This window comes from Hyla sarda, chromosome 3 (genome assembly GCF_029499605.1).
Source record: "Hyla sarda isolate aHylSar1 chromosome 3, aHylSar1.hap1, whole genome shotgun sequence".
Taxonomy (NCBI): Eukaryota; Metazoa; Chordata; class Amphibia; order Anura; family Hylidae; genus Hyla; species Hyla sarda.
Window position 1 is genome coordinate 279,228,492 of NC_079191.1, and position 21,014 is coordinate 279,249,505.

General features: G+C 42.0%; 1 protein-coding gene across 4 annotated transcripts in view; it reads right to left on the reverse strand.

The window, feature by feature from the left end:
• The window catches only part of PEX3 (peroxisomal biogenesis factor 3), an 82,650-nt gene that overhangs the window by 40,117 nt on the left and 21,519 nt on the right, over positions 1-21,014 (reverse strand). For all 4 annotated transcript variants that reach the window (XM_056566731.1, XM_056566734.1, XM_056566733.1 and 1 more), the window contains 6 exons: positions 18,577-18,708; positions 17,950-18,031; positions 12,279-12,322; positions 9,539-9,663; positions 7,407-7,473; positions 7,230-7,284 (listed from right to left, as the gene is read on the reverse strand). In XM_056566731.1, coding sequence (XP_056422706.1) covers positions 7,230-7,284; positions 7,407-7,473; positions 9,539-9,663; positions 12,279-12,322; positions 17,950-18,031; positions 18,577-18,708 — 505 coding nt within the window. The remainder of the gene's footprint in view (positions 1-7,229; positions 7,285-7,406; positions 7,474-9,538; positions 9,664-12,278; positions 12,323-17,949; positions 18,032-18,576; positions 18,709-21,014) is intronic.

Genomic DNA, 21,014 nt, shown 5'->3' on the forward strand with positions numbered 1-21,014 from the left:
ACAAACAGATTGGGGGACATTTATCATTGTTGCTTTGGTAAGCGAGTTCTGAAGTCTTTTTTTTTTGCTTTCGTTCTGCTTATGTTTGACATATTTATTATACTATCACAGGGTATTAAAGCAGATGTCCGGTGTGCACTATTCTTATTCCATCCTGCCCGGGGTGCAAAAAAAGAGAAAAAAATGTTCACCTACCTTTCTACGTTCCCCCAAAGCTCTGCAACAGCTTATCTGTCGGCCGGGCTGTCTGTTTCCTACTTCCTTTACCCCAGGACGTCACACGGCGCTTCAGCTAAAGCTAAAGCGCTGTGTGATGTCCCGCGCTAAGGGAAGTAGTAAGTAGACAGCCCAGATGACCGATCAGCTGTGGCGGAGCTCTGGGGGAACGTAGGAAGGTAAGTGAAAGTTTGTTTTCTCTTTTTCTGCAGCCCGGGCAGGATGGAATAAGGATAGTTCGCACCGAACATCTCCTTTAATACATTTGGCTCACATGAGCATAAACCCTTTAAAGCACCACTTATTTATTGCACACACAGCGAAAACCAGCGTTGCAGCTTTGTTGAATATACAATGTTTGAACTGGTAGTTGTATTTCCTTAGACCTTCATACAGCACATTACCTATGGAGGGGGTTTGCAAATTTTTTTTTATTTTTTTTTTTTGCTTACTTGACATTTGCACTTCATAAATTCCACAAAGTGAAAACTGACAGTTGCTCAGGTAGGGCTATTTATAATGTCTGTCTATTTATGCTTACCCACAAAAGCACAAAAAATTGCTTAGGCGCACATGCAACTTTTTGTGCAACTTTTGTAAGCAAAAGAAAAATGCTCTAAATCCCTTGATAAATCTCCCCCTATTTGTTTTACATACACAATATACTTTAATAGTAATTTTTTACATGGAATATTTGCAGCCTGAGTGCGCAATATTTATATTTGCATACCACCTCCTTCTGTTTTGTCTTAATATGCTTATATTTTGCAGTATGTGAAAATTGTAGCACTGGCATAATTTCTTAGTGCTTGCCTAATATTATAGTTGGCTTATTTATTCCAGTCTATTAAAAGATTTTTTTATGCTTACCGTAAAATCTCTTTCTCGGAGGATCCATTGGGGGACACAGAGACTGTGGGTATATCTTGCTGCCGCTAGGAGGCTGACACTAAACATACAAAAAGAAAGTCGGCCCCTTCTGGCATGATATACCCCACCTACTAACCCAGAGCTAATCAGTTTAGTCCCAAAGCAGTAGGAGGGGACTGACAAAGAAAGAAACCAGCAGGTGTCCCAGGGAACCAGACAAAAAGGAACCGAAAACAACCCCTTGGACAGAAAACCGAACCAAAAACAAATGGGTGGGTGATGAGGAGGACAGAAGAATCCGGCAATCCAGAGTGGCTGGAGACTTGTCCCAATGGGACAAGATGGCTAGCTGGAGAGGGAGACACCGGAACTGGGCCGCTCCCATTCGGCCCAGCACCTCCAAGCAGGAACAAATCGGGTCCGGAAGGGCACATCTTAGAAGACTGACACCCTCTGACAGTGAGCACCGCTTGTCCATCAGAAGATGATATAGAACAGCCGTTGTGTCAAAATGGAGACCCAGGAAGATAAGAGACTGAGTGGGAGAAAGATTGGACTTCTCCCGGTTGAGCACCCAGCTGAAGGTGGACAGGGTCTGCACCGTGAGATGAAGGCTCTCCAAGATTTGGGACCGGGATGGAGTTTTGATCAAAAGATTGTCCAGGTAAGGAAGGACCAAAATCCCCCGGGCTCGGAGGATGGCAATCCCTGTCGCCATGACCTTGGTAAAAACCATGGAAGCCGTGGCCAGGCCAAAAAGAACACCCACAAACTGGAAATGGCCCGCAGGGACGGCAAAGCGGAGAAAACACTGATGAGCCAGAAAAATGGGGATGTGCCGATAATCCACGGAGGAAAGAAACTCCCCCTGATCCATGGACACGACCACTGAACGGAGGGACTCCATGTGGAAATATCACAGGAGTAAGTGACAGTTTGAGGTCCAGAATAGGGCGGGCAGAGCCCCCTTTCTTGGGGACAACAAAAAAATTGGTGTAGAATTCCAAAAAACACTCCCCAGGAGGAACAAGGACAATCAATCCCTGAGCAAGGAGGGTACGCAAAACGACCTGAAAAGCCACCGCCAAAGAAGGAACGAGGAGGGTGGGATCGGAAGAAGCGATCCCGAGGAAAAGAAGCGAACTCTATCCGGTAACCATAGGACACAACGTCCCGGACCCAGGAGTCCTGAACCTACACTAGCCACACATCCCGAAAAAGAGAAAGATGACCTCCCACCATAGAAGAGGACACGGGTGGAGGACGCGCCTTAAAAGGAGGGAGCCTTGCGCAATTGAGAGGTCGCCTGTTTGGAAGGACGACACGAGGTAAAGAGCCAAAGGGAAGACTACTTCCGGCGAGGATCGGAGCGTCGAGTTTTGTTCTGTGGCAGTAGAGAACTTTTATCCCAGTTGCTTCAGATATGATCTCGTCCAGGTGCTACCCAAAGAGCCGAGTACCGGAGATGGGCATCTCCATGAGAGATTTCTTCGAAGCCATATCCGCACTCCATGCCTTTAGTCAAATGGAGCGACAAATCAACACCAAATTACCAGAAGCAAATGCTGTACAGCAGACGGACTCCAGTGCTGCTGAACAGAGGTAGTCCTCAGCCTGGGAGAGTTGACGAGCGAGGTCTGCTAAGTCTTCTAGAGGGGCACCTGACAAGATGCCTTGGCGAAGCTGAGAAGCCCAAACCGAAACGGCCTTGGACACCCAGGCGGAAGCAAAAGTGGGAAGGAGGGACAAACCTGCCACTTCAAAGGCAAACTTAGCCAGGTTCTCGATCTTCCTTTCTGTCTGATCCTTAAATAGTAACTCATTAAAACTAATTTTTGCTATTGCACTCCTCATGGTAAATAAAAAATATTTCTAATATACTTTGTATAAAAAATAAAAAAAAGAAGTTTTCTATGTTTTATTTTTGTCTAAAAAAGCTCAAGAGCACATTTTCCCCCATCTCACACACAGATTTTGGACCGAAGCCCAAACACAGGAAATGCACCCTGGAGTGCTGAGGGGGGGGGGTGTCCAGCCTCATCCAATCATAGCTCTTCTCACACTTAACTGCCATATGCTGTTAGTTGGACACACACCCCTCAGATTTTTTAAACACAAATAAAACATAGAAAACTAAATTTTTTTATAAACAACGTATATTAGAAATATTTTTTATTTACCACAGGGATGTGGAATTCCTATCGCCCGACGCCCGGGACATGCAGTTCCGGGCGCCGGGCAGGTGAATTTTTCCGGCCCTTAGCCCAGCTTCAGGCAAGCAGGGCCAGACCTGACAAGCGCTGAAGCTCTGCAGTCTGTATGGAGTGGGCTCCCGACTCCTGCCAACTCCATACTCTGCAGCCCCCAGCTGTGGAAACTTGCATCCTAAGAATGCAGAGCAGGGGGAGGGGGGAGATGTGTACGTCCTCTCTTCCCTGCTCTGCCTTTTTTCTCCCCATGCAGACCTGCATCCTCTGCCTTCGCTCCACACAGCTCTAGCTTCGGAGAGCTGAGGGGAGGAGCGGACGCAAGTCCGCACGGGGCGCAAGTTTCCACCTCACACTGCCGCTAATAGCCAGCATGCGGCGCTCAGCTGTCTGTATGGAGCGGGCTCCCAACTCCTGCCCGCTCCATACTCTGCAGTTCTCAGCTGTTTTCAGTAGCCAGGGGCCGCCGCTAATAGCCAGCATGCGGCGATCGCTGTGGCTGGCTATTAACCATTTAGATCGTTGCTGTCAAAGCTGACAGCGGTGTCTAAAGGGACATTTGAATGCTCCCTGGTGGGCTAGTGGGGTGGATCGCCCCCCCTCGCAGCACGATCGCAGGGGGAGATCAACTATAGAGGTTGCCGGAGGGCTTACCTCTGTTCCCTGCTGTCCCGTGGCTCTGTCATTGATAGAGCCTGGCTGGACCAGGCTCTATCAATGGATTGCAGAGCTCACAGATCAATTGAGTTCAATATAACTCTATTAGACTTTTAGGAGGAATCATTAGATTCCTCATACAGATGAATAAAGTGTAAAAAAAATAAAAAATAAAGTTTTAATAAAAGTTTAAAAGACAAACATTGACCCCTTCCATGTTAAAAGTTCAAATCACCCCTTTTTCCTATATAAAAACATGCAAACATAATAAAAATAAACATATTTGGTATCGCTTCATGCGTAATTGTACGACCTATTAAAATATAACATTATGTGTCCCGTACGGTAAATGTAAAATAAAAATACCAAACCACAGAATTGCTATTTTTATAATATCCCAGAAAAAAATGTTAATAAGCGATTAAAAAGTCAGATCAATACCAAAATGTTACCGATACAGAAAACAGATTATGGCGCAAAAAATTAGCCCTCATACAGCCTTGTATGAGAAAAAAAAGCTACAGGGGTCAGAAAATGGCAATTAAAAAAATTTGAAAAAGTTCAGGCCGGCCTAAAGTATGAAACTAACATGTAGCTCAACCACAAGGTAAATGGCGTAGAAAAGAAAACCACCAAATCTGCAAAATTATCTTTTACTATTTCAATTTCACTTCACCTAATATTATATATATATATATATATATATATATATATATATATATATATATATATATATATATATATATATTCATTCTCCGAACCAAAAAAATATATAATGTAATATATATATATATATATATATATATATTCTCCGACCCAAAAAAATATATAATGTAATATATATATATATATATATATATATATTACATTATATATTTTTTGGGTTCGGAGAATATGTTATTGAAAAATTAAAATGTATCATTTCAGTAGGTAGTTATGGCTATTATAGGGCAAGGAGGGAAAAATGAGCACCTAAAAGCGAAAATTGGCCCGGACAAGTGGATCGTCATGAGAGACAAGTGGATCGTCATGAGGGACAGGTAGATTTTGCTCCATTTTAGTCCCGTGGACAAGTAGTTTTTTTTATAAAATTTCCACACCCCTGTACCATAAGGAGTGCAATAGCAAAAATTTGTTTTAATGAGAGTGACCATTTAAAGGATGCTGCATCTGCTGGAGACAGAGTAGTAGATCGATAAACTGGAGGATCCACGGCAGGTGGGGTTGTCCACTTGGAAACCAGATCCAGAGAGAAAGGAAACTGGGCTTGAATCTTCTTGTTCCCCTGGAATCACTTGTCTGGTTGCTTCCAAGCCGCATCCAGCAGACGTCAAATTCCATGTGAGAACTGAAAGCCTTAGGGGAACGACGCAAGCGGCGAAATTAGACTTTCGGATCAGGATCCGAAGTTCCTGGTTCCTGTAGATTAAAGGTGTGCCTAATGGCTGACACCAGGCTGTCATTCATATCAGACACGGCAGAATGATCCTCTTGAACCAAGGTGGAATCCGACACCTCATCCGCTACTTCCCCTGGAGAACGGGAGCATGCGGAGGTAGCCTTAGACAGAGGTGTAGTGGACCCGGAACGGTGGGTCAGAGACCTGGGATGGATACCAGGGGAGCAGCCTCTAGAGCGGGGGCGCTGCCGGTGAGTTGGAGAAGATAAGCGTGACCTACGAGAAGAGGGCCCCTCCCGAGAATGCGACTCCGGAGAGGAAAGCACTTTAGGGCGCTTGTGAGAGATACTAATCGAGATTAGAGAGCGTGTGCAGGGAAGACTGCTCCAAAGCAGAAACCACAGTTCTGGAGACCCTAGCCAGTTTGGAAATTGACTGGGAAAGGTGAGAAGCCCATTCTGGAGGTGGAGCGGAAACCGCATGTTCAAGGGGGGCATCCTGGGAGGGGGGGACAGGTGGATTGGTGTGCAAGGTACAACAGGTAGACTCAGTCAAACCACCGGGCATTTTGGTCTTGCAGCCCACACAAGAGTAATAAGTGACCAGGGCTGTGGCCGCCTGTCTGGGGTAGGTTCGGGTCTGGGGTTGGACATAGGTGCTAGTAAGAGTAGACAGCCAAGAAAATTGAGTAATCTCACCCAGGTACGGTGTCCCAAAGGCTGGATCTGAAGACGCAAGCTGCAGCTGTCCTGTGGCTGGAGCTGAAGAAGCAGGCAGCAGCTGAGGAGAACTTGCATGCTGAGCCAGAAGAGGAGAAGGGGCGGAACAAGCTGCACTGGCAAGAAACGAGGGGAGGAGGTACTCAGAAGATGACCCCCCCTGAAGTCTCATTGGCCGGCGGGGAGAGGTAGGCGGGAGCCCAGCCTGCGTGCCCGGGAAATGAGGAGTGGGCGGAGCCAATCTCCGGAGCAGGCCGCAGCCTCAATTAATGCTTTCCTCACCGCGCACCCGGAGTACGGGGAGTGGGCTGAGCTAAATTCAGGAGCAGGCCACCACCGCGGACTCAAATAATGCCCTCCCCGCCGCGTGCCCACAGCAGGCGAAAACAAAAGTTAAAGACCGGCCGCGTGACTGCAGCCCAGCAGACAGGAGCCGCGGTTGGTGCACCGGAGCACATGTGTGGGGAACCGGGCTGCTGCAAAAAAAAAAAAAAGGGAAAGGGGGGGACATACTAACCCACCAATACTCACCTAAGATGTCTTCAGTCAGCTATTTTCACCTGCATCACATCAGGCTGAGACAGCGGGACAAGCAAAGAGGTTAGGGGGACTAGGACCAAAGGTGCAATCCCAAGCGCTGGACGTTGGCGGCAAGGGGTCAACGGTGCATACTCTATGCCCCGTGCCTCTTAGCCGCATATGGGGGAACAGGTAGCGCCATGCTCCTGAACCCCTACCTAAAAAATAGAAAAGAAAAGGGAGAAAAAAGCTAATACAGTCCCAAGCTAGAAAATAAAAAAACAAGACCTGGTCTGGAGAACTCCAGACCTGTGCCTGCCTCCTACTGACCCTAAGCTAAAACTGATTAGCTCAGGGTTAGTAGGCGGGGTATATCCTGCCAGGAGGGTCCGACTTTCTTTTTGAATGCCTAGTGTCCGCCTCCTAGTGGCAGCAAGATATACACACGGTCTGTGTGTCCCCCAATGGATCCTCAGAGAAAGCGATTTAACGGTAAGCTTTTTTATAGACTGGAATAAATCAGCCAACTAGAGAAATTCTCCATATCAGGCACCCAAGTTCACAAAGAAAACAAGACAAAAATAATTTTCAACTGCATATTTTAAGCAAGTGACATAAAAGTAAGACAATCACGAAACTTACCTGCCAAGCACCTTCTGGACTGCCTGCTTCACAAGTGTTATCAGTTCAGTGAGACCTGAGGTGAAAGAAATGACAGATCGTGTCTCCTGAACCCTGCAGTCTCACATACTGTGACATGGAGTAATAGTCTTGGGATCAGGCAGCAGAAGAGCAGTAAAAAATATAATTAAATCCTACCATCTCCTAGGAGGTGCTGAATGCTGGACAGATACTGTTGTTGTACCTCAGGGGATGCTTGCAGTCCCTGGAAAAGGAATAACATTTGATTAGACAGAATAAATGCTTTCACAGGGATGATTTACAATTACAGCTACGCTGGTTCTTTCACAGTAACAATAAATATTTGGCCCTTAGTGGAAACTGCTACTGCAACTATAGGCAAATGTTTAGTCTTCGCTACTTTTACGTGTTTTTTGTCTGTGCTAAGACTATCTAGTACAAATGTTACACCAGTAACTTGGTGATTATTTTGGCTTTCTAAAAGATTTTCTTAAGTTTTATTGCCACTGTCATTTGTGGAAACTGGAAAGGCGACATCATGGATGCTGCCATAATAGTTTACACTTGGAATTAGCTTTGTAGTATTTTTTTTAGTATAGCTTCAGGGGACGGCAAATGTTTCCTTTAAAATCTAATCAGGGAGGGGGTAAGTATAAAGGAAAAAATAGATAAAATAAAAAAATCACACCTTCCTCGCTCTTGCGCCACTGCCAGTATAATGCTGTGGCCGCTGATTGGATGAGCATATATGTGACATCACATCCCCAAACTCAGAAGCGCCGGACGGCCCTCTGGGAATAAACCTCGATTATACTGGCGGAGCAGGAGCAAAGTAAGAAAGTGTTTTGTTTATTTACTTACCTCCTCCCTAACCAGATTTTAAAATGAATATTTGGGCCAAACAACCTTTTTAACCACTTTCAGACCAGACCAATTCCCTCCCATCATGACCAGACACATATTAATATTTTTAGTACATGCGGATTTCAACACTATAAAGTTTCTTTTCGTTTGGTTAATTAAATTATTTTTACATTTTCTTTGATACATTGGGCTTTAGTTTTTATCATTTTTATATAAGTAAATTTTTATGTTTTTAAATACTAGGAATTAGTAAAAAAAGAAAGGAAAGGAAAAAAGAAAATAATTTTTTTTATATTTGTTGTATTTTTATTAATAGCACAAAGTGTAAATAAAATATTTTTAAATGGTGTGCTCTTTCTGTTAAAGTCATATTATATCAGACTTATGGCCCCAAACTGTCATTATTTTGGCTGATTTATTTATTTATTCTTCCCCCTTATGGTAGTTGGTACATATGCTCGGTCAAACTGCTTATTTTGATATAACTTATGATATAGCCCTATGGAGTGCTAAAGGTTTCTATTGTGATTAGGGCTGGGCGGTATACCGGTTCATACCGAATACCGAAATTTTTTCCCTGCACGATATGAATTTTTCCCATACCACAATACCGGTTGGGCCCCTCCCCCCCTCGAATGAATTAATTAGCAGCCACAGATGAGTTGCGACGGCGCTTTAAATGAATGACTTGCGGGCCGCGGCGCTTTATATGAATGAGATGTGAGCCAAGGCAAGCTGTCAGTGTCACCTCCCCATGCAAGCGCTAAAAGCCTAGCTTTTAGCGCTTGCAGGGGGAGGTGACAGCTTCCGGCTCGCAACTTAAAGGAAAACTGTCAGATATTTTCTCCGGCACTATCCTGATGTATAGTGTGGGAGAAGCTGATTCCAACGAGCCCTGCCTTACCCGGATCTGCCCGGCCATTCGCCCGCAATTGTAGTTTTATTATGTGTGTATATCTTTCTGTAACTGGCACGGGCAGGGCTTCTGCAGGTTAACTGGCACTGACATCAGCCCCGCTTACGAATATTCATCCCCCCTCCCTCCAGTTAGGAGCGGCGAAGAGAGGGAGAGCTGGAGGGAGGGGGGATAAATATTCATAAGCGGCACAGTACCTGTGGATAGTGCAGGAGGAAATATCTGACAGTTTACCTTAAATCGTTTCCAGCGCCGCGGCCCGCGGAGGAGAGGGGGGGGTTGTTAGAGAAAGATAGCAGCGCCTGGGGGTCAGATATGATTAGTTTCTCAGGGGGAGCGGGGGGAGGGAATACTGTTAAATACCGTGGAACCACCATAACTTGCAATTATTATATTGATATGCATTTTTGGTCATACCGCCCAGCCCTAATTGTGATAACATTTTTGCTTTGTGCTAAACAAACCATACAATAGATTACAAAGTAAAAAAAATTGTATAAATTAATAAAATATGTATTTTTTTACCTACATTGTCATTCTTTGCCACGGAAGAATTATCTAGGTAAATATATCCACCAATAATGTTTAGCTGAACTCTCAGGAGCACAACAAGCATGCATGTACTGTATACTGCAACTATACTTCTAGTAAAACCTACAAATGAAAGAGAACAAAAATAAATAAATACGAATGCAGTCACAAACTGTCCACTTGTATATATAGTACATAAACCTGTGCACTGATTTTCTCTTGGCAAGTAAAAGATATTTTTTGTCTATTACAAAATGCGACTACACTTGAATTATACTTTAAAGGGTACCTCTCATCAAATAAACTTTTGATATATTTTAGATTAATGAATGTTGAATAACTTTCCAATAGCATGTTAATGAAAAATATGCTTCTTTCTATTGTATTTTTCCCGATCAGTCCTGTCAGCAAGCATTTCTGACTCATGCTGGAGTCCTAAACACTCAGAGCTGCCAGCCTGCTTTGTTCACAGCCAAACAGGCTGTGAACAAAGCAGGCTAGCAGCTCTGAGTGTTCTCCTTTGTGAACAAAGCAGACTGGCAGCTCGTAGTGTTTAGGACTCCAGCATGAGTCTGAAATGCTTGCTGCCAGGACTGGTAGGGAGACCCCTAGTGGTCATTTCTTCAAAGTGGAAAATTAAATAGAAAGAAGCATATTTTTTAATAACATGCAATTGTAATTATTCTGCATACATTAATCTATAATATATCAAAAGTTTTTTTGATGAGAGGTACCCTTTAAGATTGCATGTGTGTTGTTTTTATTCCTGTTCAAACTATTCAAACAAAACTATTTGTCCAAAGACATTCTCTCCCCCCCCCCCCCAGTTACTGTTATTGGGGCTCATCAGGTACCAGGTAACAGAACCGACCATCTGAAAATTGTGATAACGCAAGTTGGATATAACCTATGAACACCAACTGGTAACCATGTAGCAGGGACAATGCCCAGGTTCCTTGGTGGACCATCCCAGGCACAACAGTTGGTTACACTAAGTAGACAACAACTAGAGGAAAGAAAACTAAAGCAATCCCCAGGTCCAGTGCTCCAATTTTCTTCCTTAAAGGGGTACTGCAGCCCTAATACATCTTATCCCCTATGCAAAATGACAGGGGATAAGATATCTGATCGCTGGGAACCCCCGCAATCTGTCATTTAGTACCCACCTTTTCGAGCTCTCCACAGCGCTTGGGGCTACGAGTGTGCAGCGTGACGACCACGGGGCCGGAGTATCATGATGTCAAGACTCTGCCACCGTGTGATGTCACACCCCACTCCCTCAATGCAAGTCTACGGGAGGGGCTGATACTCCGGCCCCGTGGTCGTCACGCTGCACACTCGTAGCCTCCAGCACTGTGGAGAGCTCGCAAAAGTGGGTGCTGAATGACAGATTGCGGGGGGCCCCAGCGATCAGACATCTTATCACCTATCCTTTGGAGTACCCCTTTAAGTAAATGTTATGTTTTAAAACTGGAGCCCTTTTCTGTGAAAAATAATAGGTATACAAATACCACAGAAAAATTCCCATTGATAGGGTAAGCAATTTCTTTTGATCTCCAATTTGGGATCATAAGGAAGTTATACTGCATACTAGTAGCCACGGCTAGCGACAAATGCTTGTAATTCACCAATAATTGTGTGCTGCACCTGGACTTGCTACTGTTTAAAGTGGCAAATTCAGGTTCATAAGAACGAGCTACAGTCAGAAAATTATAAATCCTATTCTCTGTGGTATGTCTTTAAGCTTTGTTTTTTTCAATTGCCATAAAGCTTCTACAAGTGAAGAAACTTAAAGGGGTACTCCGGAGGGAAAAACATGTTTTTATTTAAATCAACTGGTGCCAGAAAGTTATACAGATTTGTAAATTACTTCTATTTAAAAATGTTAAATAGGCGCTGTCATTTGAAAAAAAACTTTTGACGGGCTAGCGTCTGAGTGTTCAGACATCCACTGATCAGGAGGATGAGACAGGAGAAGTTTGCGTATTTTCTCCTAGCTCTGTGCACATGTTCGATACACACTTGCAACGCAAGTCTATTGAGCATGTCACAATCATGCAACACTGAGCAGAGAGAGGAGCATGCGGCAGCACAAACTTCTCACGGCTTGTTCTCCTGATCAACAGAGGACTGAACACTCCAATCTCCTTTTAAAGGCTTTTGATTTGTTGCTAGGACACATCAAAAGTCACAGGTACTCGTTAAGGCTTCCAGTACTTATCAGTTGCTGTATGCTCCTGAGTTCTTTCCGGGCTGATCACAGCGCTCTTTGCTACCACCTCTGTCTGTGTCAGGAACTGTCCAGAGCAGGAGCAAATGCCCATAACGAACCTCTGCTGTACCAGGCTTTCCTAACACTGACAGAAGTGACGGCAGAGAGCACTGTGGTCAGACTGGAAAGAACTACACAACTTTCTCTGAAGCATACAGCAGCTGTTAAGTACTGTAAGGGTTAAGATTTTGAAAGATAAGTAATTCACAAACCTGAATAAACTTTCTGACACCAGTTTATTAGAAAACAATTCTTTTCCTGCGAAGTACCCCTTTAAGAAAAAAAAAATGTGGACAGTCTTTTTAAAGAAAAACTTAAAAAGCAACCGTTTAAAAAGAGGAAATTTTATGCAGGCAGAAAAATGTATTCATAGAAGTACAGTAAGATGACTGCATCATACATCACCTTTATCAAGTGTGGCACATTTTATTCTGAAAACTAAGCATACGTAAGCTATTTCACTTACTAATAATCTTTAGATCTTCCCATATTTCTATTTTGTTTAATGGTCTGCAGAACATAAAAATGTATTTTAGGGTTAACAACAAATACATAAAACGTTTAAAAACCATCAAAGTCCATAGAATAAATAACACACACTCACATGATACATCATTAACCCCTTAAGGCCAATTTCAGTGTAGGAACCAGCCATTTATTGCACATCTGACCACTGTCACTTTAATAACTGTCACTTTAATAATAAGCATTAATAACTCTGGGATGCTTTTACCTTTCATTCTGATTCCGAGATAGTTTTTTCATGATATATTCTACTTTATATTAGTGGTAAAATTTTGTCGATACTTGTATCATTTCTTGGTGAAAAATTCCAAAATATGATGAAAAAAATTGAAATTTTGCATTTTTTTTTATTTATTTTGAAGCTCTCTGCGTATAAGGAAATAAATTATATATTGATTCACATATACAATATGTCTACTTCATGTTTGCATCATGAAGTTGACATGTTTTTACTTTTGGAAGACATCAGAGGGCTTCAAAGTATAGCAGCTATTTTCAAAATTTTCACAAAATTTTCAAAATCGAAATATTTCAGGGACCAGTTCAGTTTTGAAGTGGATTTGAAGGGCCTTCATATTAGAAATACCCCATAAATGACCTCATTATAAAAACTGCACCCCTCAAAGTATTCAAAATGACATTCAAAAGGTTTGTTAACCCTTTAGGTGTTTCACAGGAATAGCAACAAATTGAAGGAGAAAATTCAAAATCTTCATTTTTTACACTGGCATGTTCTTGTAGACCCAGTTTTTGAATCTTTACAAGGGGTAAAAGGAGAGAAATCTTCCTAAAATGTGCAACACAATTTCTCTTGAGTAAGGAAATACCTCATATGTGTATGTCAAGTGCTCTGTGGGTGCACTAGAGGGCTAAGAAGGGAAGGAGCAACAGTGGGATTTTGGAGAGGGAGTTTTCTGAAAAAGTTTTTGGTGGCATGTCACATTTAAGAAGCCCCTATGGTGCCAGAACATAAAAAAAATAAAAAAAACACATGGCATACTATTTTGGAAACTATACCCCTCAAGGAATGTAACAAGGGGTACAGTGAGCCTTAACACCCCACAAGTGTTTGACGACTTTTTGTTAAATTTGGATGTGTAAATGATTTTTTTTTTTTCACTAAAATGCTGTTTTTCCCCCAAATTTTAAATTTTTACAAGGGGTAATAGGAGAAAATGCCCCCCCCCCCAAAATTTGTAACCCCATCTCTTCTGAGTATGGAAATACCCCATGTGTGGACGTCAAGTGCTCTGCGGGCGCACTACAATGCTCAGAAGAGAAGGAATCACATTTGGCTTTTGGAAAGCAAATTTTGCTGAAATGACTTTTGGGGGGCATGTCATATTTAGGAAGGCCCTATGGTGCCAGAACAGAAAAAAAAAAAAAAACCTACATGGCATACTATTTTGGAAACTACACCCCTCAAGGAACGTAACAAGGGGTACAGTGAGCCTTAATACCCCACAGGTGTTTGACGACTTTTTGTTAAAGTTGGATGTGTAAATGAAATAAGAAAAAAAAAATTCACTAAAATGCAGTTTTTTTCCCCAAATATTTTTTTTTTTTTACAAGGGGTAATAGTAGAAAATGACCCCCAAAATTTGTAACCCCATTTCTTCTGAGTATGGAAATACCCCATGTGTGGACGTCAAGTGCTCTGCTGACGAACTACAATGCTCAGAAGAGGAGGAGCGCCATTGAGCTTTTGGAGAGTGAATTTGTTTGGAATGCAAGTCAGGGGCCACGTGCGTTTACAAAGCCCCCGTGGTGCCAGAACAGTGGACCCCCCACGTGACCCCATTTTAAAACTACACCCCTCAAAGAATTTAATAAGGGGTGCAGTGCGTATTTACACCCCACTGGCGTTTGACAGATCTTTGGAACAGTGGGCTATGCAAAAGAAAAATTAAATTTTTCATTTTCACGGACCACTGTTCCAAAAATCTGTCAGACAACTGTGGGGCATAAATGCTTATTGTACCCCTTATTACATTATATGAGGGGTGTAGTTTCCAAAATGGTGTCACATGTGGGGGAGGTCCATTGTTCTGGCACCAGGAAGGCTTTGTAAACACACGTGGCGTTCAATTCCGGACAAATTTTCTTTTCAAAATCCCAATGGCGCTCCTTCTCTTCTGAGCATTGTAGTTCGCCCGCAGAGCACTTTACATCCACATATGGGGTATGTTCTTACTCAGAAGAAATGGGGTTACAAATCTTGGGGGGCTTTTTTTTCTATTTTTGCTTGTGAAAATGAAAAATGTAGGGTAACACCAGCATTTTGGTGAAAAAATTTTTTTTCCTCATTTTCCCATCCAACTTAAATGAAAATTCTTCAAACACCTGTGGGGTGTTAAAGCTCACTGTATTCCTTGTTACGTTCCGTGAGGGGTGTAGTTTCCAAAATGGGGTCACATGTGGGTATTTATTTTTTTGCGTTTATGTCAGAACCGCTGTAAAATCAGCCACCCCTGTTTGCTGTTTGGGCATGCTGGGATTTGCAATTTTGCAACATCTGGAGGGGTACAGTTTAGAGACTACTGCACAGTGATCTACAAACTGTAGCACTCCAGCTGTTGCAAAACTGCAAATCCCAACATGCCCACACATCAAATAGCTGTCTGGGCATGCTGGGAGTTGTAGTTTTGCAACATCTAGAGGGCTACAGTTTAGAGACCACTGTATAGTGGTCTCAAAGTGTAGCCCTCCAAATGTTGCTAGGCAACTCATCGGCTTCCGTAGGATCCAGGGAGCCAGCCGCACGACATCGCCGCCCGCCGATCACCGCCGCCGTCTGATGGGTAAGTGGACTTCGGCGCTGTTCCTCTGTCGGTTTCCCCGTTATGCCCCGCCTATTGTGGGTGGGCAGAACAGGGAAACCGAAAGTTAACCCCTCGATCTGCTATTGGTCGTCGCTTCTTGACGACCATTAGCAGGGATAGGAGGGGTGGCAAATGCCCCTGGGCATTTGCACGGGATGCCTGCTGAATGATTTCAGCAGGCATCCAGGTCCGATCCCCGCCCGGCACGCAGCAGGGACCGGAATTCCCCATGACGTACGCGCATGTCATGGGTCCTTAAGTACCAGGGTGCCATGACGTACGCATACGTCATGGGTCCTTAAGGGGGTTAACTAAGACAATTTTTTTTATTTGACACACTGCACAATGCAATAATGGTGTTCAGAGACAATACATTAGCCGGACCAAAGTTATGCAGCACATGCTCTGCAGGACCCATTGTATGTAGGTATTAGAAATAAATCCATACACGTGTCCCTGTGGCAGAAATATATATATATATATATATATATATATATATATATATATATATATATATATATATATATATATAAAACTCAACGTGTGTGTATGTATATTCCACAAAAACTTCCAAACGGCTATAGATATTAACATGAAACTTGGCACACTTTACTTATATGTCAACAACATAGGATAGGTGATTTAACCCTTACTCACCCCAATTTGCCAGAGGCGGGGTTTATGTTTAAAATCCCATACAAGTCTATGGAAAATATATGTTACTCCAAATGGCTGGAGATATTTTGATAATACTTGGTCACATGTTACTTATATGTCCACTTAAAATATAGGATAGTTAATTTAACCCTTAACTACCCACATTTGTGAGGGTCGGGGTTTTTGTTTAAAGTCCCATGCAAATCAATGGGAAATGTATGTTCTCGCATAACTTACAGCTGGAGATATTTCAATACCTGGTACACATATTACAGGTCGGGATATGAGGACGGGATGGGAGGTCGAAATAGGAGGTCGAGTTAGGAGGTCGGTAGAGATGAGCGAACTTACAGTAAATTCAATTCGTCACGAACTTCTCAGCTCGGCAGTTGATGACTTTTCCTGCATAAATTAGTTCAGCTTTCAGGTGCTCCGGTGGGGTGGAAAAGGTGAATACAGTCCTAGGAAAGAGTCTCCTAGGACTGTATCCACCTTTTCCAGCCCACGGGAGCACCTGAAAGCTGAACTAATTTATGCAGGAAAAGCCATCAACTGTCGAGCCGAGAAGTTTGTGACGAATCGAATTTACTGTAAGTTCGCTCATCTCTAGAGGTCGGCATAGGAGGACGGGGCATAGGAGGCCGGGGCATAGGAGGACGGGGCATAGGAGGACAGGACATAGGAGGACGGGATATGACAACAATATATGGGGATGGGATTTGAAGTCAAAAGCTTCCTCCTTTGTTGATTTTCCTCCAACAAGGATTAGGAAGGAAAAACTGGGCAACGCCGGGTACTCAGCTGGCATGTAATAAATTAATAATTTCACAACAATAACAGCTGATTCCAGGGGACTTGCCACAAAAACTGGGGCATAACCCCCTTAAAAAGGAATCTGACACCAAGGTTACCCACACTAACCTGCAACCGTCTCGAAGATATTGGTCTCGTTGCCAATATGTAAATACCCTATTCTCTGCATTAGAGGCGAGCTGTGGCAGCATGCGCAACACTAGCGCCTATGCGCTTCAGATAACGTCCTCCGCCATCATGCATAATCATCCCTGCTTCAAGCTCACTGCAAGATGGGGGCGATGATATCATCCGGAGTGGGCTGTAGAAAGCGCTGCTCATACTGCTGTGGCCCACCTCCATTGTGGGTGACCCTGGTGTCAGATTCTCTTTAAAAGGAACCTGTCACAATGAAACTGTTATCCAATTCATGATCATCATGTTATAGAACAGAGTTGTGCAGATTTATATCAATCTTTGTGGGATTATTATATCAATTATATATATATATATATATATAAATCAATTATATCAAATCTCCCCTCTTTCTACTCTTTGAAGTCCAGTGAACAGTGTCACACAGTTAGGGTGCATTCACACCACGTTTTCTTCATATGGTCACCGGATCCGGCTGGGAAAAGTCAAAACCGGGTGCTCCCGTATCCCAGCTGGACCCGGCCTGCATCTCATTCATTTGAATGAGCCGACTGGAGTCAGATAGTGACTCCGGTCGGCTCATTTATGCCCTGTATCCGGTTTTGTGGCCAGACTGAAAACCGAAGCATAAAAACGGGTTTCAGGCCACAAAGTACTAAAGCTGACTTGGTCCATTTTCAAGTATTTACGGTTTGTTTTTTCAGCAATCAAATGCATAGCTGCTTGTACTTTTAAGTCCCACAAAAAAAGTATACACTTAGAAAAGAACTGAATATAATGATTATTACACTGGGTTCACACTGTGGCACTAGGTCTGCATGGACAGCATTGCCGTCCCCATAGACGTCAATACATTTATTATCCAATCAGCAAAAAAATCTGCTCAGAGACGCAGGAAACCATGAGATCCACCCACAGGCTCTGGTGGAAATTTCGGCCAAAGATTGTCTCAGACTACATTCAATCCATTGACCTCAATGGATCCAGTGCCGGTACGCTATGGCATACATTGGTTTGCTGATGAAAGTAGTCTATTTGCATTCAAGAACATATCCTTATGTACATGAAAGCAGAAAAATATATTTTCTACAATAAGTAAGTATTGTGAAAATAAACATAGCAATATTACTTCTATTATTATTTACAATAAAACTGCTGGATCTGTAACCAAGTATCTCACAATACCTGTTTTTTAGCAGACTGGTTAGACTTTCAGAATTCAGCTGTTGCATTAAAGCCTCTCTCAGGGCAGGAAGCATTGACAGCACTACAAAGAAGAAGGAAGAGAGAGGCTAGCAATATATGTTAAACATACAATAAACAGACAGACAAAACGGGTAATTATATGCCTACCTATACATCTAATGTTTTTATTGGAAATAAATTTATGAATTAAAACTTCTGCAGCCCTGGGATCTAGGGGGTATGATTCCTCATGGGCTACCTTATACCAGACTGTGCTACTGTGTATAACAGCAAGCAATATACATTGATGTGGAAGATCTACTTTATATTACGTCACTGTCAAAGTTAAGGACTATACACAGTCTGATGACATAAAACACAATCTTCTTGGACTCATCCACGTATAAAGCTCTTCTTCTGGATATTCACTTCCAAAGGATGGACATGTGCATTACATTTGGTTCTGTATATTTATATTTGTTGTATAATATGATTGTTTTTCTCTTGTAGATATATATGTTACTAATACCAGGCACCTAACGCCAATGGCTGGATTTTAGCTTTTGAAGTTACCCTTTAGGTCCCTTTTCTGAATAAGACAAAATCCCCTGACAATATCATAACAACCTGTCATGTTACATGTTCTCTGGTTGCTCTCAAAATGATACTGTCTCCGAGTTTGTGCAATATATTCAGCAGCTTCTCTCTCCTGGATTTCACGGATTTTCTTTTGGGCATACTTTCCAAGAATGTACACACCTAAAAATAAAGATAGTGATCAGGAAAGTTATATTATTAACTGCAACATTGTTGCGTTATATTATACTAGTAAGCACTTGTACAGCTGTTCAGCACTGATCTGATCATAACTGAGATATAACTTAGATAATCGCTCAGGTGAAAGCAGGAATGGCTGGCGACAAGGTACAGAGATACATACAAGTTGCAGAACCCATTACAGTTTAACATTTTAAACAAACACCTATTAAAAAACAATTGTCACAAAAAATATACATTCCAGTTTAAAAAAAAATGCCATGGAAAAAGTGTCCATAGCCTTCAATTATGCATATTTACAGGGAAATCAGAATACATGGGTGCATGACAGTTCAAAAACTACAATATAACATTTCATGGCCAGAATAGCATAGCACGTTGTTCTATATTATTCAGGTAAAATTAAGGAAACCTAATCGTTTCATAATGAGACTGTTTACATGGCGGAATTTTCAGGCAGGAATATTCAGCTTGGAAATTCCAATGCTGCAGAGACCCACTGATTTCAATGGGATTCTGCTGCACTGTGCACACAGCAGAACTTCCGCTGCAGATGTTTCTGCCATGAAAAGTCCAATTCCGGCATTTGCAGAAAGAATAGACATGTCTATGTCTAGGGAAGCTCTCCTACTACTGTACCATCTTAGATATCCAGTTCAGCTGAAGTAGCTTATATGACCCCCAAATCATGGTTTGGGGGACCCGCACCAGGCTATTAGGCAGATGAGCCTATTTAAAGTTCATCAGTCTTATGATAGGGTTGTTTTTTTTAATCCTTCATAAATGTGTCTAATAGCAAAGTCCTCATTGCATTGTCATTCCATTTATGTGCATTATTAATAGATGAGTGTATAGATGTAGTATCATTTGTGATAATAGGCAATGTCCCTAATGATACCAAACAAGACATGATAATAAACCACTTTGAATAATAAATCATTATTACTATCTGCCACATTTTAAATGCTGTAAAAAGCCAACAGGATAAACATCTGGGGGGGGGGGGGGGGGGGGGGAGATTTATCAAAACCAGTCCAGAGGAAAAGTTGCCCATCAATGCAACCAATCAGATCACTTTCATTTTTCAGAGGTCTCTTTAACCACTTAAGGACCACAGGTTTTTTCATTTTTGAACTTTCATTTTTTCTTCCTCACATTCTAAAAATCATAACACTTTAAATGTTCCACTTACAGACCCATATGAAGGGTTGTTTTTTGCACCACCAATTATACTTTGTAATGCCATCAATAATTTCACCAAAAAATCTACAGCAAAACCAGACAAAAAAATGTTTGTGGGACTAAAAAAAATAAAATGGCATTTTGTGACTTTTGGGGGCTTTCGATTCTATGCAGAGTACTTTTTGGTAAAAATTACACCTTATGTTTATTCTGTAGGTCCATATGATTAAAAGGATACCCTACTTATATAGGTTGCATTTTGTTTTACTTCTGTTAAAGAAATTATAACTTTATGCACGAAAATTTGTAGGTTTAAAAATGTCTTCTTCTGACCCCTATAACTCTTATTTTTCCATATACTCATTTTTTGCGCCATGATCTGTAGTTTTTAATCTGTACCATTTTTGTTTTCATGGGACTTTTTGATCATTTTTTTTATAAAAATTTTTTTAGGGTATACAAAGTGACCAAAAATATGGAATTTTGGACTTTGGTATTTTTTTTTTTTACGTATACACCATTGACCGTGCGGTTTAATTAACATAACATTTTTATAGTTTGGACATTTACGCACACGGTGATACCATATTTGGAAAAAGGGGGGGTGTAAGGAGATCTGATCTTATCTAGGTACCCCTGGTACCGAACTTCGGTGGTTAGCTTGATTTAAGTCTTTATCTGGATCCAGGAGAATGAATCTACCAGAAATAACACGTAACAACAGTTTGTCTGGTCAAATTCACTCTAGTTTATTCAGTAGTCCGTAAGCACATAATATAGGGGGGGGGGTTGCACCCCTCCTTCCGTCACTCAAATATTTGGTATAATCTCTAGCCTATAATATTAGGTATACGGAGGTTTCTGAGAGAATTCATGGGAGAGACAGATGATCGAGAAAGCCATAACACATGTAAGAATAGGAAGTCCTAATATGGTTAATTAACCTTCGCGGCTACATTCCTAGCAAGAGATAACATTAAATGCTAACAGGATAAAGACACTGTGTGATGGATACATACAATACAGTAACCCCTTCAGGGGGTGTTTAAAAAAAAATTATAATTATATATATATATATATATATATTTTTTTTTACACTTTATTAG